This window comes from Bos indicus x Bos taurus, chromosome 18, assembly GCF_003369695.1.
Source record: "Bos indicus x Bos taurus breed Angus x Brahman F1 hybrid chromosome 18, Bos_hybrid_MaternalHap_v2.0, whole genome shotgun sequence".
NCBI classification, from domain to species: Eukaryota; Metazoa; Chordata; class Mammalia; order Artiodactyla; family Bovidae; genus Bos; species Bos indicus x Bos taurus.
The window spans coordinates 31,121,717-31,142,919 of NC_040093.1; the positions used below are offsets into that span (position 1 = coordinate 31,121,717).

General features: G+C 37.6%; 1 protein-coding gene and 1 pseudogene across 4 annotated transcripts in view; both read right to left on the reverse strand.

The window, feature by feature from the left end:
* The window catches only part of CBFB (core-binding factor subunit beta), a 48,624-nt gene that overhangs the window by 15,685 nt on the left and 11,736 nt on the right, over positions 1-21,203 (reverse strand). For all 3 annotated transcript variants that reach the window (XM_027516341.1, XM_027516343.1, XM_027516344.1), the window contains one exon: positions 8,808-8,924. In XM_027516341.1, coding sequence (XP_027372142.1) covers positions 8,808-8,924 — 117 coding nt within the window. The remainder of the gene's footprint in view (positions 1-8,807; positions 8,925-21,203) is intronic.
* LOC113876754 lies at positions 3,442-8,800 on the reverse strand (annotated as a pseudogene). Its single transcript, XR_003506578.1, has one exon. The product of XR_003506578.1 is annotated as a protein-serine O-palmitoleoyltransferase porcupine pseudogene (transcript).

The window sequence follows — 21,203 nt, forward strand, 5'->3', positions numbered from 1 at the left end:
TGCTAAATCCTTTATTTGGCTATGTTAGTAGGGTTGTTCAATACTTGTCATTTTCACTGACTAAACAAAACGGATAAGTGTGAACAAGTTTCCACTCTTATGATGCATTTACTAGCTTTGTGACCCAGGAGTATTTCATTTTCTAAGCCTCAGTAAACTCTCACGAAGAATGCACATAGCCCTAATGCTTCATGAGATTAAATAACATAAAAAAATTTAAGTGCACTACCTGACAACATTCAATAAATCCTATTCTTTTATAAGCATTTGTGGACAGATAAAATTTATACATGTGACTACACATTACTATATATACCAACTGTATTCTCAGAATGTAATGTATAAGCCAAAGACACCCACAAAAGAACACTATTCCCAACTCCTCAGGGCTTTCTCTTAGTTAGGTATCAACTAGGACATGTCTGCTGATAACAGGATATCCCTTCTGTTCTGTGTATTCATTCACTTAATTTCATTTATTCCACAAATGTCCCTGAGTCTTTATGATGCCCAAGTCACTGTGCTGGGTGCCACGTATACAATGAGTGGGAACAATCAATGCTTTTCCTCACAGTTTCTGGTCTAGTAGGGCAGATGGACAATGAACAAATAATTACAAAAATCAATAAATAATTACCAGTTGTGACTGAATACTTGAAAGATAAAATGAGAGCATGTGAGATGTAATCTAACTCTAACAAAGTTATTAGTCACTAATGTGTATTTTAGCAAGGATCATAGGTTTTTACCTTATTAAAATAAAAAGAAATTATTACCATTATTTATAGTAAAAAAAAGCCAAGAGAGATTTGGTAGCTCTCTACCTACAATTCCAGCTTCGTCTTTTCTAGTAAGATGTGAAATGTATGTGCAATGAACAGTGTCTTACACTTTAATAAATGGTTAAACTGAAAGACAATCAGCGACCCAATGTTATTTTGATCGTCTCCTGGTGGGAACTTAAATAACACCTCCCTTTCAAGGATAGTATAAAGAGTACTTGCTGAGAGAACTACACACTCACCCATCAGGTACGCTAAAACAGATAGGGCCAACTAACACCAGCCAGACTCAGGCAGTCGTGGAAGAGGCTTTCAGCACTCCGGTCCCCCCAGCTACCTGCTACACTAATCTGCTACTCCAAAGTCTATACCACAGTCTGCACTAAGCAGTCAGGTGGGGTCATCATAAAGAGTGGTTGGGTGTTTGTGAAACCCACATGGGAAAAAAGTCTAGCAGTGCTCTCACAGAGCATACAAATAGACTATTCTTAACCATTCTTGCTATGCTGATTTTGTCTTTATTGTATAGCTAAATCTACAACTATATTTATTTTACAGTTTGGTAATACTCACCTTCCTGTGCAATGAATTTAAAAAATAGATGTATGTATTAAATGAAAAATTAAGAATCAAATTCGTATCCAAGAAAGCTGATGATGAACGCATAATCTGTACAAAATAATAGCATTTCCTATTCTCTGTGGGGACCAGGATGATTACCACTGATCACATGAAAACCAAAAGAAATAAATCTGCTGAAGAAGCATCAACATATACTTCAAAGACGACAATTTAGCATGTGCAGCTGCAAACGGTACATTTAACACCACTCTGTAGAACATAACTTTATTTAAATCAAACGACTCTTCTAAATTTTCACTCACATTCTTGTGCACGTACAAAAAGCAAAGCTGTTTGCATGTTGGCTTTGCTGGAAGAAAAACTCTGAAAAAAGCTTTAGGATACCAGTTTTACATCAATGTCATCAGATACTTTAAATAGAAAAATTTATTCATCCCAATAACAGCTAAATTTTTCTAACCTTATTATAGAATCAAAATAGAACTTTTGGAAAGTCATTATATTGAAGGTGAAACATTTTTGTGACTGCTTAAATTAATTTAAAAAGTACAACAACGAAGATAAAGCTGTTAGTTCTTAAACTGATAATACAAATACAAACAGTGCAACAAACATTTAAACACTGTATAAAGAATAATATTCTTGGTGAATTTTTAAAATGATTAAATAGAAATTTACTAGGAATTAGTTGTGGTACACAAGTAACTCATAATTGTTACCCGAACAATTCTTTACCAAAGTAGTGAGGAATTCTACCAATCAACTGGACATCAGAGTCGCATAAATTACACATATATCCATGTATTCACAGTTAAAGTGGCTGAACTATAAAATCTGTGACAAAGCTGATGCTGAACACAAAAAAAATTCACATGACATTACACAAGCACTTTGTATTTTAAAAATTTGAGCCTTTGAAGAACTTCTCTGAAATCAACCTAGTTCCTAAAATGGCATTGATTTTGTTTCCTGTGAATGAGTCCTTTTAGCTATATTTTGTTCAAAATTAGCTGGAAATCTCTGATCAAAGTACACAATGGTGAAGTGCCAAATTTTTCAGTTTTTCCAGCTTTCAAAGAATTGCAATTATTGAAAATCAAACATAGGAAAACACTGAAATTTACCTCTTACACATTACAGAAAATGAAGTGAAAATACAATCAGCAAATATGATTCAATTGTGAGTTTATACAACTGTACTCAGAAATATCTTCATTGTGGGAAACTTTCAAAACACTTTACTGAAGTATATTACAAACACAAAATAGTACATATCTTAGGGCTGTGTTGTCCAGTAGCACAGCCTCTAGCCATTTGAGTACTGCATACCTGAAATGTTGCTAATTTGAGTAAGTGGAAAACACACTGGGTTTCAAATAGTTACTTCCAAAAAAAGGTAAAATGTCTCAATAGATGTTTATATCCATTTTATGTTCAAATGATAATATTTTGGATATACTGGGATAAATAAAATGCAAAAGTTACTAATTTAAAAAAGCTTTTTAAAATGTGACTTTTAGAAAAATTTAAATTACATAATGTAGCTCACACTTGAATTCTACTGGACAGCACTGTCCTAAAAGATAGCTTGATGAATTTTCAGAAACTGAACCTGCTCTGTAACTAAAACCCACACGAAGAAACAGAGCATTACCAGCATCTTGGAAGTCTTCTCCTCCATTCCAGGAACTAGCCTCCTCACCCAAGGATAAATCACTACTGTTCTTTTTAACACCATGTAGTATTAGTTTTACCTATTTTTGTACTTTAATATATTTGTGAAATTCACTCATTGGTGGGCTAATTGTAGTTTTTTATTTTCATTGTATTTCTCTGTGTGAACATGCAATTTACCGATTTGACTGTTTAGTGGGCATTTGGGCAGTTTATATAGTTCCTGGCTATTAACCAATAATGCTGTTACAAATGTCCTAGTATGTGTATCTTGATGAATACATACCTACACACACACACACACACACACACACACACACACACACACACACACACACACACATTCATTTCTACTGCATACCAAGCCTCAGAAAAGAATTACTGGATCACGCATACACGTATGTGCAGTTTTAGTATTTATTGCCAGTTTTCCAAATGTTTTGTCAACTTTATGTAATCAAACAATACACCAACTGTTTTTCCATATCCTTGCCAATGTTTGTCAAAGATACTATGAACAAAGGCAAAAAGACAATACCTGTGAAAATATTTCAGCGGAAATACTTACACAATTTAATTTTTAAAAATGCAGTTGTGACTATTCTCTGTTTATCTCTTAGCTTACCAGGTACCTCAGCAACTGTTAGAGAATTTTGTTCTCACATGGCAGAGAGAATAAGCAAGCTAGCTCTCTTCTGTGTTTCTTATCAGGACACTAATCCTATCATATCAGGACTCCACTCATTGGACCTCATTTAACCTTAATCAACCCCATAAGGAGGCTTCACTGGTGGCTCAGTGGTAATAGAATCCATCTGCCAATACATGAGATGCAGGTTTGATCCTGGGGTCAGGAAAATACCCTTGAGAGGGAAATGGCAACCCACTCTATTCTTGGCTGGAAAATCTCACAGAGGAGCCTGGAGGGCTACAATCCATGGGGTTGCAGAAGAGTCAGACACAATCTAGTGACTAAACAACAAGAACATACTCCATAAAGGCCCAATCTCCAAATACAGTCATATTGGAAGCTGAGGCTTCAAAGTACTAACTTAGGGGTAACACAAACATGCTGTTCACAACAGCTGGTAAGTGGTGGGGCCAGGAATCACAATTCTATGACCATGAAGCTCCTACTCCTAACTTCTATACTATATTGCCTTTTTACTTTTATTATCTTCCAGAAGATTTGGGATGGTGAAAGCTCCAGACAAGTGCTGATGGTTGGCATCCCCTGCTTTAAAATTTTTATATTATGAAAGACCTATTATTATATTAGTTTTCTATCACAGTAGATGACACTTTATAGCAATAAAACCCAATCTGTGGACCAGGGCAACAAAACCTGGGAAATTCTAAGTACGGAAAATACTATGGGTTAAACTTAAAATTTTTTACCTATCATTTTATATTTCAGTTTTAGACGTCAACTTAATTCCCCCTTATATAAATTCACTCTGCTGTTAATCACTTTTTACAAAAACAGCCTTCTAAATTGCCATTTACTACTTTCCTGAAAGAATTAAGTATTCCTCATCCCTGTGGAAATCAAAGTAGCAGAGATTCTTTCCTAAGAATTTTAACTCTGAATCTGAATTTTTTTACTAGGAAGGTTTAATTTTTTTGATCTCTTACGGAGACAATTCCTACATTTCTATATATGGACAACAACATGGAAAGAGATAACAGAACTAACAAAAAGAGAGCTCCTTTTATTCATGCCATCATTTTAACTTCATTAAGTGCATTAATATTAAACAACTGAAAAATTAACACCATCTAATAATCATATACTCTGACATGTTCTGGCCCCCATAATTACAGAAGTCAGTCAGCTGTTAACCTTACTGCAACTCACTTGCACGTACTGAGGCTTCCCTTTTGCAGGTTTGGCTATGATGTATCTAGGTGTGGATTTCTTTCTGCTTATCCTTCTTAAAGTTCATTCAACTTCTTGGACATGGAGATGAATATTTTCAATCAAATTTAGAGATTTTCAGCTATTTCTTAAAACACATCTTCTGCTCCTTTCTTTCTCTCCTCTCCATCTCGGATTTTCATAACATGTATGCTGTTCTGTGGGCTGGCGTCCTACCGTCTCTGATACTGATTGTTTTTTTCCTTCTGCTTTCTGTTCTTGAGGCTGGATAACCTCTGTTAACTTGTGTTCAAGTTCACTAATTCTTTTGCCAGCTCAAATCCTGAGTCTGTGAATTTTTCATTTCAGTCATTGTACTTTTCAAATTCTAGAATTTCTATTTGATTCCTTTGAAAAATTTAGATCTCTTTATTCCTTAAAAAAAAAAAAAAAAATCTCTTTTGGCTACACTGCACAGCACATGGGATCTTAGTTTCCCAACCAGGGATCGAACCCACACCCCCTGCATTGGCAACAGAGAGTCTTAACCACTGGACGAGGGAAGTCACAAATGTCTTTATTAATACTCTCTTTGAAGAGTCACTGGCAAAAGGAAGAATTTTTCCTTTAGTTCTTTGAATACACTGAAAAAGAAACTGCTTTTTTTGTTACTAGGAACCATCATTTGCCACCGAGCTCTCTCCAAGTTTCTATTGCTTGCTTTCCCCCTGAATAACAGTCACACTTTTGTGCTTATTTTCGTGTCTTATAATTTCCTGTTAAAAACTGGGTGTTTTAGATGAAATACTCTAAATTAGTAGCAAATAGAAATTCTGACCCTGCCTACAGCTTCATGTTGCCTGTTTTCTGTTTGTCCAGTTAGTGACTTGCCTAATTTTCTGGAATCTGTTCCCCCATCAGTGTCCAAACTCTGATGTCACTGCTTTTTTTCACCCCTTCTTTTTAAGCCTTGCTTTCTAGGGGGCTGTCCCAGGTCAGCATAACTTAGTGGTCAGCCAATGACTGGTCAGAGGTTTTGCTTCAACACCTTGAGCCAGAAGGCTTTCAAATCCTTTGCCATGGGGTCTGTGTGTGGCTTGGAGGGATACTTTCAAAGTGTAGGGAGTTTATCAGTCTACCCTGCATTCAGTCAGGGGCCAGTAGCTTTCAAGGGTTCTCTGTCCTCTCCTGAATAGGTGCGGCCTTGTACATGTACACAGCCTTTTGGACCCTAAGAGCTAAGTGTGATATGAATAGTAGGGCTCACTTTAGCTATCTCTTTCCCTAGATTTCCCTGATAAATTTCTGCCCAGTCTGCCATTTTCTTCTTCCCTGCAACATTAGCTTTCTAAGACTGTCTGACACAGAGACTGCTATTGTTTTCAGTAACAGCCCTGGGCTTGTGTTTTTCCAAGTGCTGCTCTAAATAAAGTCAGCTCCCTCTGACAGGACAACAGAGCTGCCAGTCCTCATGGTGTGCCCAGAGTAGAACTTGAGGAACCAGAGCTGAGGGAGGAGATGGGAGCATCTCCTAACATGCTAGACCGTCATCACTGTTTATACTAAAATTCACTAGCTTTGTTCGAATAAATGCCTCTCAATATTTGTCCTTTGGTTAACTTTCAGAGACCTTAAATGGGTTTTTGCTTGTTTGTTTACAATTTTGTTAAGTTTAATAATTGCTTTTTTGGAAGGAAAACTTGCCAAGCTCCTCATTCAGCTGTTTCAAAACTGCTGCTCTTACATTTTATTTTAAACTGCGTTCCCTCCCCCCAAAATGTGCCAAAGATCCAGAGCAAATATTAAACAGAACCATCTATTACACTTTGAAGTGCCCCACTAAGCACACAGTGGTAGTCCGATGCAATTTAAAACCACTGAAGGAAAACTTTCCCAAAACTGGGACCAAATTCTGGGTCTCAGTCTCTTCAGAATTCCTCAATATTATGAGAACATGAGACTTTCTATACTTAAAAAAAAAAAACTTCCAAATTTACTTGATAATAACAAACTGTATATACAAAGAGACAAGGCAGGCAGGAAGGCCCTGGATCTCCTGTTCTCTGCTTTCCCAGGCTCTCCCCACCCCTAGGCCCCAGGAGGGACCACTCCCTTCCCATCCTGTGGTGGAAGTGGGGATTGGAAGGTATGGAGATGATGTGTGTGTGTATGAATGTGCATATGTGTGTGTGTGTGTAGCGGTATGGGGGGCAGTGTGAAGAATGGAGAAGAATCAAAAATTAGAGAGAAGGCCTTCCCTCATCCCCACCACCCTGAGGAGGGTTCTTAAGGGAGCTGCCTCAGATGTGTCTCAGCCTATGAGACAGTAGAAGATCCAGCATCCAAAAGTAACCCAGTGACTGGCCCAGCTGAGCTCTGACCATTTGTGGACAGTGTATGCCATGCCGTAACCCTGCTCCTCTGTGGTGTCGTCCACATCAACATCAAAGAGGGAGCCCAGGTAGGCCAGGTGGAAGATGGCCAGGGCCCCAAAGAGCAGATTTAAGGCTCGCACCCCCAGGCCCAAACGATACTGGTGTGAACAGTCTGATGGACACCTTCTCGACAAGATGCAGGCACTGAGGATCCGAGCCAGGCGCTTTCGGAGGATGTGCTCCACATAAGTGATAAACGCCAGAGACAGCAGCACTGCAGCCAGGTGGAAGCTAAAGCCGTGCAGGAGGGCACTGGCTGTATAGGTGACCAGCACGGCTGAGAAGGTCCCCAAGTGGAGAGCATTCTTGAAAACATAGTTATTTAGCCAGCAAGACATGGGCAGGTTCCAGCTTGTGACAACTTCCACCATGGACCGGGGCAGCTCCACGTTCAGTGGCTTAGAGACCGTCAGGTCCCATTCCAGGTGATCCTTCTCCTCGGTGAAGCCGGTCCCTGCCAACGTGGCTGTGGCCTCAGATAGAAAGCCCACAAAATAGTTGCTAAAGCGGAAGGAGACAGCACTCTCATAGGCTCGCAGCCACTTGCGAAGGAGGTGGTCACCATCGAGGGGGATGAAGTAGGGGAAGAGATACGGGCCCACACAGGTGGACAGCACCAGGCACAGAAGGGCCAGCAACAGGCTCTGGGCCACCTTCTGCAGCCACCGGCAGCTCAGTGGGCGGCCTTGGACGGCCTCTAAGTACCTGTGGAAGGATATCCAGGGCCCAAAGATGACAGTGCCCACAAAGCAGAGGTAGCCCATGAATTCCATGGGTGACGGCACCATGCTCACCTCACCCCGATCCAAGTCAAAGCCCAGAGACACTGCCTTCATGGCTACAATCATCTGGGCCCCTCGCATCCTGTGCCATGCCACAGTGTCCACCATGTACATCTCACCCATGAGCAGGTAGGTGAGGATGGTGATGGAGACGAAGACACCGCGATGGGAGGAACGTCGGCAGAGGAACAGCACGAGGTAGCACAGAAGGCTGAGCAGCATGACCCAGACCATGTGCAGCTCGAAGAAGTGGTAGAGGCTGAAGAACCCACCCACCACAGTACTTGCGTGCTTCAGATAGGACGGCAATCCAAGCCTCCAGAGGAGGCGGCAGGCGAGACAGATGGCAAGGAGCAGCCAGATCTGGTCAAGGCCCTGCTGGGCAGTAGGCAGGAGACAGTCCTGCAGGAGCTGCTGGAAAAATTCCTGGCGGCTGAAAGTGGCCATTGTGGACTGCCACGGATGGATGAACAAATAACTTGGCAGTAAAGAAGCTGCAGTCCAGAGGGCCAGGGATACACCACTGCCACCACTGGGACGCCTTCCCCACCAGCTGCAAGGCTGCGACCACTGACGCTCCCAGGGCAGCACTGTATACTTACTCTTAAGGACTGGGTAACATAGATCTCCAGACAAAGGCAAGATTAGGGATAAATAAAGGGACCACAGTCAGTAAAGCCTGAAGTCACCCTACCTGGGCTCGCTCCTCATCAAACTCCAGGCAGCCCATACCATCCAGTCTCTGGAGATCAATCCAGCCTTTCCAGATAACACAGACTCCATTGAGAATCATGGGAGCCTTCAAATATACCTAAGACACAGAAAAGAAGAATGAAGATCCATGCTAAGCCATCAGACACATAAGAAACAAAGGATAAACTTACTTATGAAAACTGGTTTTCTTTGGGGGGGGAACTAAATACAGTGATAAAATTAAGAATTGCAGGAACGTATACAAAGCACAGCCTCTGTGTTCTATACATTAAATTAATCTGGCTTACCAGGAGTTTTTATTTCTAGTCACAATTTTTCTAGATTATTTTTAAAAGGAAGTTTCACAGATTTTGTAAAAACTGTTTGTAGTTAAGATGATGCTTGAAGTAGACATCATTTCTCTTGCAGCTGAAACTGGGACATTCAGGTACTTTGCCTTCATTTTTGAATCTTGACTAGAAAGACATGTAGATGTACAACAACTGGAATTCACTAACTCCTGAAGAGAATGCACTGTTTCTATCTGGATACCTGAAGCCACCCAGGGTCAGGCTCTTCTCCTTTCCTTTCCATCTTATGACCTACCTCATAGACTTCTGTTAAGTAATGCTGCTTCTTTTTCCTTCTTTTTTTTAAACTTAAGTTAGCCAGAGTTGATTTCTGTTGCTTTTAGCCAAAGAACCTTAACTAGCACAACACTTACTTATGCATGTAACACATGTTTCAAGTAAATAACCCTTGAGCAAAAGTCACTTTAGGCATGACTTCCGAATTTGTCACTTTCATTTTGGATCACCAAATCAATCTTCATATTGCCTGAAAATATAATTGTTCTCAAGCAATTAAGGATCCACCAACAAAGGATGGATCATCTTGATGAAAGATGGATGATGCTATTATCTTGAGGTGAGTATTTTACTGTGATACAGTAAGAAAAAATAAAGGAGGAAAAAGCTGAAAACACCTTTTTCTTTAATCAATTCAGCAGTTTCTTCAACAAAAAAATCTTGAGGCACTCTTGTTTTTAGAGAGGTTTAGTAGGACTCTCAATACCTATAAATATGCAAGAAAAATGACTACTGAAGCACCTGTAAAATAAAACCTAGAGGACTTATGCCTTCTTAGTACATATTTATGTCATTTCCCTCCACTACTAAACACAACTATTTTTCCTGTTAAGGGCCCCCATAAGCCATGCTGAGTCAATTTCTACTGATATTGGAAAAAAAGTACAAAACATTAGGTTCCATTTCTCCTCCCATGTGGACCAAGGGAAACAGTCTACAGTTATAGCTGAAACCGTTTAACCACACATTTCCTTCTGTTCCGATAACTGCACATTGTGAATTCCCTTCCACATTGTGAATTTAAAACTCCAGTGGTGTGCACCTAATTGAACAAGTGACTGTGACAACCTCATGCGTGATACCTCACTAAATCTACACTAACTCTCTGAATTGCCTATCAGTATAACTTGACTTACCACATTTACTAATCGAGATTCCCCTTACTCTTTCCAAGAGAGAAGAGGGTACTACACAGCACGGCATTTCAACTGTCAATCTACCTCATTATTTTATTTTATTATTTTTTTACCTCATTATTTTAAATTCTCACACTAAACATAAAGATGATTCTCATTTAACAGGAGAGAAAGGTCAATTTTATGATCAGATTATATACTCTTTATCAATGACTTACATCTTTTAAATTCAAAGATTCCATAACCTAACTTATTCAAATTAACTTCCATCATCAATAAATATTTTCCTTATGAAATTACCAAATTTTTTTAAAAAGCTGATTTATTACTCTTTTGTAAAAGTTCTCTCATGACTAAGAAAACCACTGATCTGCCTTGGAAAATTCCTAAATGAGTTCAGAAAATGGCTACAGTTCATAATCAAGACTAGTGCCTAGAATTGTAATTTAAAATAATATTTAGATGATCCTGTGATTTATTTAGATGTTCACATTTAAATACAGTTTTATGTGTAGACCTTCAAAGTAAGTGTTTGGCATTTCATACATTTATGAATAACAAACCTCAAAGTACGAAGAAAATAAAACTGTCAACAGTTTGGCATCTTGTAATGTAATTTAATAATGTCATTTAAACATTCAGACATTTTTTTTACTGAAAGTAATGATGGTTCACTTCAAACTGTGAAAAGAAAATGTATTAGAATATGACCTTGGGTTTAAACCACTGTCCTAGAATAATTAAACGTTTTATATAAAATGAATTCTGTAAAGCCTTTAAAATGGGTAAATATTCAGCTAATCACACACAAAAATAACAATAGCTTGCTTATCTTTCCAAAAGTAAAATATCAGGAGGATATGCTTAAGACTTCACAGAAAGTTAAAAGTGACCGCAGCCTCACATTTTGCATTCTTTTGGAAATAAGGTAAAAGTATTACAATTATAGGAAATGGCAACCCACTCTACTACTCTTGCCTGGAAAATTCCACGGACAGAGGGTGCTTGGGGGCTACAGTTGGTGTCACAGAGTCAGACAGGACCGAGCATAAGCACAAAAGTATTGGACATTTTAAAAAATCAGCTTAAGTTCTAAGTACCAGTATTTCTAACGCTATTTCAATTCAAATTACACATGGTATCACTTAATTTTCACATTCTATAGCTTTAAATTCCACATCACTGTAGCAGTAAAGCTTCAACAAAAATATGCACGAACCAACCATGGCATTATCCATTAACAGAATACCACTCAGCCATTAAAAAGGAATAAAGTAGTGATACACGCTACAACATAGATGAACCTTGAAAATATTATGCTAAGTGAAAGAAACCAGAAAAAGGCCACAAACTACATGATTCCATTTACATGAAATATCCAGAGTATGCAAATACAGAGACAGGAAAGATATCAGTGGTTCCCAGGGGCTAGGCGGCGGTGGAAATGAGGAGTGACCGTTAATAAGTACATGATTTCTTTTTAGGGTGATGAAAATGTTTTGGAATGAGAGTGGTGATAGATGCACAGTTCTGTGAATATGCTAAAAATCCCTGAATTTTTCTTTAATTTAATGAAGGGTAAATTTTATGCTCTATGAATTATATCTCAATAGAGTAACATAGTCATGGTTAAGTTTTATTATCTGTTACACAGGCGACATCTAAGATATGTGAACAGTGATTTCTGGGCAGGCAGTTGCATGTGGGATTTTGGCACTCTGGGAAGAGATACTGGTTGAAGATACAAATCTGGCAGCTATCAACAGGGCTTCCCTAGTGGCTCAGATGGTAAAGAATCCACCTGCAATGCAGGAGACCCAGGTTCAATCCCTGGGTCTGGAAGATCCCCTGGAGGAGGAAGTGGCAACCCACTCCAGTATTCTTGCTTAGAGAATTCCATGGACAGAGGAGCCTGGTGGGCTATAGTCCATGGGATCACAAGAGTCAGACATGACTGAGCAACTAACATACACACAGCCATCAACAACACTGTGGTGTTTCAATTCAGGGGTATGGAAGAGATTACTCAAGCAACCGTAAGTAGGAGAGAAGTGACCCATGAAGAGACCTGAGGCAATTCAACTTTTTAGATGCTATGTAGAAGAGAAGAATCCAGCAGAGCAGGCTGTGAACAAAGAGGAAAGCATGCAAAGAACCTAGTGGCTAAAGGTTAAGTTACAGGCCTCCCCGTAAAAATTTCTCCTTTGTTGGCCACATAAAACTTCAAAGTATCATGTTACAGGACCTTATGTCACTCATAACTTTTAGCAATGCTCTTATTTAAAGCAGGAGTTTAGTCTGGAGTCCAGACAACCTACATGAGTTTGGATTTACGGGTAAGTTTCAAGAAGACCAGAAACATATCAAAATTCTGTATAAAAATATATGTTTGTGTCCATGTGTATTTTTCTAAAGAAGTCTAATGCTTTCACCAAATTCTTGAAAGGATGTATAAGGGGAAAAGGATACAACTATGATAGTAAAAATGCAACTTCCCCTTCCCCCACAGACACCAATGTCTCTGCAGCACACAGCTTACGAGATGATAAATCTCATTTCCTTTAGTAAAGGGACCAAACTACTTCAGTAGCTAAACATTAGTTACCCTGGGTTTTGAAATGCAAGAGTCTGAGTAAGGATATGAGAGAACTTAAGGTACCTTTCCATTTATCAACCTGTATAAAACTGTTCTATCTGAGAGTCTGGAGTCTCTTTTCTGTGGCTATCTAAACTTGGAATAAGCAGTGGCAACTTCAATTGTCCTTTCTTCTACAATAGCTCCTAGGTAGCCAGAGAGGCAACAGAAACAGAGAGTACAAAGCAGAGTGAGTTCCCTCTGTTGAGTATTTCTAAAGAATGTAATTTCAAGAAAATTAAAACAGAATAATTGTAAATTTGCAAAGATTTCCATGCACACCAGCACTGAGCTGTAACGTAACATCAATATACATGGAAATCAAGTATCAAAGCTATTGCTAAAGCAAGAAGCAGAAAGTTCACCCTCAAAAAATCCATTTCAATTGGAAAGAATATTTCACTTCCTTGTAGTAAACTTTCAGAGCTCAAACACTGGTGACTTTGGTCTATAAAATCAGATGTTAGGGAAAACAGTGGAAGAAATGATCAGCACTCCTTAGGCTCTCAGTAAATAACTGAATGATGATTACCAGAAGAATAGAAAGACAGCTGGAATTAAGAAATGCTTTTCTTATAGCTTCCTTATAATTTCAATTTGAAAAGATTCACCTATTCAACAGATGTTTATTACCTGTCATTTTGTAAAGGGTAGTTATCATAAGGTTAGAGGGAAATACATGATGAATTTTTAAAAATTTATATCCTACCACCTCCCTCAAAAATTCCAACACCAGTTATCTTAAAGTCTGTAATAAGGAAAAGCTGCTGCTACTGCTATGTCACTTCAGTCATGTCCGACTCTGTGCGACCCCATAGACGGCAGCCCACCAGGCTCTGCCATCCCTGGGATTCTCCAGGCAAGAACACTGGAATGGGTTGCCATTTCCTTCTCCAAAGGAAGAGCTGAATATATACAAAAAGAACTGTAAGAATTAAGACTGAATTCAGCTATTACATTTAAGTATGACTTAAATAACTCTTAAGATTAATGGAATGTTCCACTGACAGTGATAAAATTGTCAGGAGGTAGATCCAGGAGCTTTGCAATCTCCTTTTAAAGACCACAATTCTAACAAAGTGGACTAGAAATACAACCAGGACATAATATCTGAAGATTATCTACCTGAAAAATCTATAATATTTAACAAAAAAACCAAGTGAATTAATGTGCTCAATAAAATGACTAGTTATAAAAAATATACAAAATCCAACAACTTTCCTATGTTGCAATAGTAACTATTTAGAAAAATTTTAAAGTCTTTATTTTAAAATAGCATTAAAAGTATCCACTAACAATAAATATAATAAGAAACAGGTAGATTCTGTAAGAAGGAAATACCTAATTTTTAAAAAAAATTTTATTATTTTTTACTTTACAATATTGTATTGGTTTTGCCATACATCAACATGCATCTGCCACGGGTGTACACGTGTTCCCCATCCTGAACCCCTCTCCCACCTCCCTCCCCATACCATCCCTCTGGGTCATCCCAGTGCACCAGCCCCAAGCTTCCTGTATCCTGCATCGAACCTGGACTGGCAATTCGTTCCTTATATGATATTATACATGTTTTAATGCCATTCTCCCAATACCTAATTTTTAAAACACAGAAAAGGACTTGAAAAACAAGATGTCATCTTTAATGTAAGAGTACCAATGCCAATTTACCTCAAAGTAATCCTTATTTTAACCAAATTCCAGGATAATCTCAAAGTAATGTTTTCTGGAATTTGAGGGATAAGTCTATAATGCACACAGAAGAATTAGACTATCCAAGAAGATATAAGGAAGTATTTTCTGCCCTTTAGATATTAAGACATGTAACAATGCAATCAATATACATGAAGTAGTGCTGTGACAGCCAGAAACAACTTAATGGAATAAGCAAAACAAAAATTAAAAACAAATCCAAGAATACGAGGATTTAATAAATAAAAAAGGCAACACTGCAAATCAATGGTAAATTGGTATTTTACTTAACAGTGGAGACTGGAAAACTGACTACCATGTGGAAAAAAAAACAGTTTGAAACAAATAAAATGGCTAAAAATATTAAAATAAAACAATATAACTATCTTTAAATGAAAGAAAAAAAATTTTTAAATAAAAATTCTAATAATGCGTATGAGGAGAGATACCAGGTTCTAATACATTGGCAGAGGGAATGAACTGGCTAATAATTGGGGGAAGGCATTTTTTTTAGCAGTAAGTATGAATTTTCCTCTTATAAACAGGTCATGTGTTTGCAGGGACTTTACAGAAGACAACTACCATAAATTAGGAGAATCAACTGTAATTATTTTTTAAAGAAAAGGAATATTATCACTATGCTTAACTCCAAGTCAGCATGGGAAGAGTAAAAATTAAATGTGCTTTAGAATCAGATAAAACCTGGATTTAAATTTTAGTTTTAACAGTATATTTGAGATAAATAATTTAAGATTATGAATAAGTCTACCAATTTCTCACATATAAAATCAATAATCACACCTCTTTCACAGGTGACAACAAAAATTAAGCCAATGTCCATAAGCTTATGAAACATATAAAGCACCACAGAAACTTAAACAAAATACTTCCACTAAAATTTTACATAGTGTTCTCTTTCCAAGGGAAAGAAACAACTTTTTTTTTTTTGAGACAATGAATAGCTGACCACACCAATAGCATCAGCAGATAACCTTTAATACTGGGATGGCCACAGGCACCCAGGAAAACAAGATACTTCACAAAGGAAGTATGTATCCCTTGCTTGTTAGTTGTAATCATTTATGTAGTCTATTTAACAGATTCCTTTAGAAGATACTTGGTTCTGACTCATCCTCCTTCAGTCACATGTTCCTCTCCATTTAGAAATGCACAGTCAGCTGCCTGCCTACTGGATAATCATTACAGACAGTCATTCAATCTCACTTGCCTCTGAATCATACTTGGGTTGCATGCAAGTGTTAAAAAAAACAGATTCTTCTATAGTGATTAATGTAATTTACCAATCTACTTTTTACAGTTCACACAGAAAACAGTACATCTTATTGAAACCATAACACGGATTAATATAGAATGTGCCTGGAACTTAAAAGATTAAGCAAGCAAACGTGTGCATGCACACACGCAGGTGCACACTCAATAAATGGATATTTAACCAAACAGAAAATTCCATCCTAAAAGTCATATGGAAAATGGATAAAAATACATAAAAAGAAAGAAAAAAAAAAAAAAAAAAGTTACAGGGACCTGAAAAGCCAAACAATCTTGAAAGAAGATAACTTGAGGACTCATACTTTCTGATTTCAAAACTTACAACAAAGCTTCATTAATCAAAATGCTATAGTATTGGCACAAAGACATACAGACTAATGGACTAGAGTAGAATGCCCAGAAATAAACCCTCACATGTGTGGTCAAATGATTTTTGACAAGGGTGCAGAGACCATTCAATGGGGAAAGAAGAGTCCTTTTAATAAATGGTGCTAGGAAAACAGATATCCAGAAGCAAATGAATGAAACTGGACCCTCACCTAATACTACATACAAAAATTACTTCAAAACAGACCAAGCCTAAATATTAAGACCTAAAACTATAAAACTTTTAGAAGCAAGGATAAAAGCTTCATGACACTGGGTCTAACAATGATTTCTTGGGGATGACACCAAGGACACAGATAACAACAATAAAAATAGATAAGCTGGACTTCATTAAAATTTTTAAAATTTGTACATCAAAAGATATCAATAGGGTAAAAAGGCAACCCACAGAATGGGAGAAAATATTTACAAATCACATACTTATTAAGGAATTAACATCCAAATCAATACTGAGAACTTCTAAAAGACAAATAATGTTCGTACAAACACTTATAAGAGCTATTTAGTCAAAATCACAGAGAAAGAAGAGTGGCTACCAGGAACAAGGGGAAATAGGAGTCAAGGAATAGAGAATTACTATTTAATAGGTATAGAGTTTGTTTTATAAGATGAAAAGAGTTATATGTGTGCGTTAGTCGCTCAGTCATGTCTCACTCTTTGCGACCCCATGGACTCTAGCCCGCCAAATTTCTCTGTCCACAGGATTCTCCAGGCAAGAATACTGGAGTGGATTGCCGTTCCCTTGGCTCAGATGGTAAAGCGTCTGCCTACAAAGAGGGAGACTAGGGTTCAATCCCTGGGTCGGGAAGATCTCCTGGAGAAGGAAATGGCAACCCACTCCAGTATTCTTGCCTGGAAAATCCCATGGACAGAAGAGCCTGGTAAGCTACAGTCCACGGGGTTGCAAAGTGTCGGACACGACTGAGCAACTTCACTTTCACTTTCTCCAGAGAAGAGTTATGGAAGGATATAAAAAGGAGGCAGGTCATGGCGAGCCTAAAATCAGAGAATATAAAGCAGCCTTAAGTTAGAAAAACAATTCAAGAAAAGTTAAACATTGAAAGGAAAAAGATGGAAGTTAAAGGTTGTTCTGAAGTCATCAAAATGAGGTCAAAAATGGCCATGTTAAAATACTGACTCTAATGGGAAGAATAACTTGGTGGGCTAAAGTAACTTTTGAAGGTGATATGTGAAGTTTCTAGCAACTTACCTAATGATTATTAGCAGCAATGTGGTAAACTGCAAACAACACAGACTCTTGGGTAAAAGACCTGGGTCTGGATGCTGGCTCTTCCTAGGAGACAGATTACATGACTACTGAAGATTTAGTTAGCCTCTCTGGGCCCCAGTTTCCTCAGCTGTGAAATCAAGCTATCACCAAATGCATTCCAATATCAAATAAAAGACTTCATTCACTCTGGTGCAGGATTAAGTAAATTACTGAGGATATAAATCATATGGTACTAGTGGTGGTGATCAAGATGAAAACTAGTTTGCAGAAGGTCAAAACATATTTTAAACAGTTCAGAGTTCTGAAAATGTTCTGAATTTGATAGTGGTGATGAAGGTTGTACTCTGTGTATATATTAAAAACCACCTAATTGAACAGATGTGTAAGATGGTGAATTCTATATGAATTTACTACAATTGGAAAAAAAAAAAAAGCCCAGCAGCATTGTTCTGGATAGCAGAGGAAAGGCAAGTCAGGACTGAAAAGCTGGAATAAGCAATACCCTCCAAAAATTTAGAAGGGTTCTCCTGAAGTCCCATTATTTAAAACAATATTCTCCAAGAGAGGCAGACATTATTAAAAATTGTCATTTAATATGGGCAGAATATTTTGTTTATTTGAAAACATCTAAATTCTCCTAATGGAAAAGCTGAAGTCACATTCCTAGGCTATACTTCTGTTTTAATCTGAAGATTAATCTGCCTTCATATCTAAAGTTTTAAAACACAAAAGGGCTTATGTTGACTGTATACATGAAAAAAATGTTTTCCCCCATAAAAACAACCTGTCAATCATTCCCAGACTTGGCCATTTTCTTCTTAGAACATACAGTATGGCACAGGAAAGTCATATTGAAAGTCTGAAAAGCACAGTTTCACTGCCAAAGGCACATTTTAAGCAGTATTTTAAATTCTTTGTTCCTAAATATACATCAATTTGGGAAAGCCCAGCCTAAACTGGAAAGCTCAGAGTAGATAATAATTTCTAACTACTTACATTGTATACCTTCATAAAAGAAGGTAACAATAATTAAACTCCCCAACAAATCACTGTCTCTAGCATGAGGCAGTTAGCTGGTCTGTGGCTTCTACTCTTCTGTAGAAAACTAAGTATCAAGGAAGTGATGTCAGAGAAATAAAGTCTCAGAGCCTGCTCAAACTAAGTGGCATTAAGACTTACAAATGCTTTCCTACCAGTAAAAAAGGAGATAATAAAAGTATCTGTTTTTGTATCAATGAAAACAGTACCTGGCACAAAGCCAGTGCTACAGAACTGTTTGCTATTTCTGTTCTAATTCTTAAATGAGAAAATGACAGTACACAGTAGCAAAGGGAGTCCCATATACTCAGAGATAATTAATAAACATTTTCTGCCCCCTAAAATGCCTGTACTAGAAAGCTCAAAGTTTTCTGTAGGAGAGATTTTTCATATGACTGCCATGTGTACAGTACTGACTGTCTACTGTTTTCTAGATCTGCAAAGGTTTCCTAGATCTGCAAAGGTTTCCTAGGTGAATGAACACTGCACGTGTGCTCACTAGATACATCCACATCCATTATTTCTTACTTTCTTTTTCCAAGAATTAACACTGATAATCATTCTGTTGCTTCTCTCTTATACAAAGGTATCTATTTATTGCTGATTTTTCTATTCCTAAAATCAATTATTAATAAGATATGCAGAAAATCTGAAGATAAAAAGTTAATGCCATATCAAATAGAATAATTTTGCTTTACAATTTAAATATACACAGAAAAAATAAGAATGGCAATATAACAAAATGTTAACAATGATTCTCTAAGAGGTAGGTTATGGATGATGATTCCACTTACATGAGGTACCTAGAGGAATTAAATTACCAAAGACAGAAAGCAGAAAGGCAATTGTCAGGCGCTAGGGACACAGGAGAAAGGAGAGTTAGTGGTTAATGGGTACAGAGTTTTAGTATAAGGAAGATGACAACAGCATCAATTTTAATATACTTAATGATACTGAACTGTATAGTTACAAACAGATAAAATGGTAAATTTTATGTGATGTACATTTTAAACATAATAAACAAAACAAAACAACAAGCTCAAAAAAACAAACACCCAAAAACACATCAAGGGACTTCCCTGGCGGTCCACTGGTTAAGACTCCAGGCTTTCAATGCAGAAGTGTTGGGTTCAATCCCTGGTTGGGGAACTAAGATCCTACATGCCACACAACCCTAGTCAAAAAATTTTTGTGTTTAAAAATTAAGATATTTTTTAAGTTGAGAGGCACAATTGAAGGAGGCCAAAATTACTACATTAGAGGCAGTTTTGACAAAAATTTGTATTTATACTTCCTAATATGTTTTATATGCAGTCAAGGCTATCTCTACTTTAAATGTGACTCATAATAAAACTTCAATTGCAAAAATATCTGATAAAGCAAATGTATTTAATACATAAAAAAACTCCTACATCTCAATAATAATTTGATATCAAAAAATAGGCAAAGGATCTGTACAGACACTGCCAAATGGCAAAGATGCACATAAAACATACTGAACATCAAGTCAACAGGGACATGCAAATTAAAACCAAAATGATACCACTACAAACTCACAAAAAGGGCTAAAATAAAAAAAGACAGTACCAAGTATTAGTAAAGATATGAAGTAGCTGAAACTCTCATAGACGGCTAGCTGGAATGCAGAATTGCAAAGCCACTTTGGAGAAGTTTGGTGGCTCAGACAGTAAAGAATCTACCTGCAATACAGGAGACCTGGGTTCAATCCCTGGGTTAGGAAGATCCCCTGGAGAAGGGAATAGCACTCCACTCCAGCATTCTTGCCTGGAGAATTCCAAGGACAGAGAAGCCTGGTGGGCCACAGTCCATCGGGTTGCAAAGAGTCAGACAGGACTGGGCGATTAACAATGACAGTTTCTTAAAAAGTTCATATTCATGAAACTAACTAGCCAGCAATTTTAGTCCTATGTATCTATCTACCCAAGAGAAATGAGAACTAATGTCCACATAAGAGACTGGGGTATAAACATTCAAAGCAACATAGTAGCCAAACCAAGGCAAAATAACTCAGATGGCCATCAACTGCTAAATGGATAAAGGAAATGCAGCAGATTCACACAATGGAACACTGCTCAGTAACAAGAAAAGATAAGAGACTATGTAACAGAAAGCAGACAATGGGTGCCTGGGCTAGGCTGGAGGACTGGCTGCAAAGCACATGAGGGCACCTTCTGAGGTTACGGAAATAGTCTGTATCTTTATTGTGGTGGTAATCACAAGACTGACTGCACACATTTGTCACTGAATTGTACATCTTAAATAGGTGAATTCTACTGTATATAAATCATATCTCAATAATGACAACTGAAAAAAATCAATTACAATGGGAAGCAGTAAAACTGGGACATAGCAGCCCACTGATTTCTTTAGTTGATAATGTCTTAATCCTTGTAGTGTTTGAATTAATCATTCAAAAATACTGGGGTCGGAAGTAGAAATAAAAAGGGGGAAGATTAAGGATGTTTCTCTCAGACATACTATTCTGACTTTTCTAACTTGGAAAATATAACTGAGATATGGCCAAGACTACACTTCACACTAAAAGGTAAATCCAGGCAAACAATGCAATTCAAGAAAAGGGGAAAAGATGAGGGCTGTA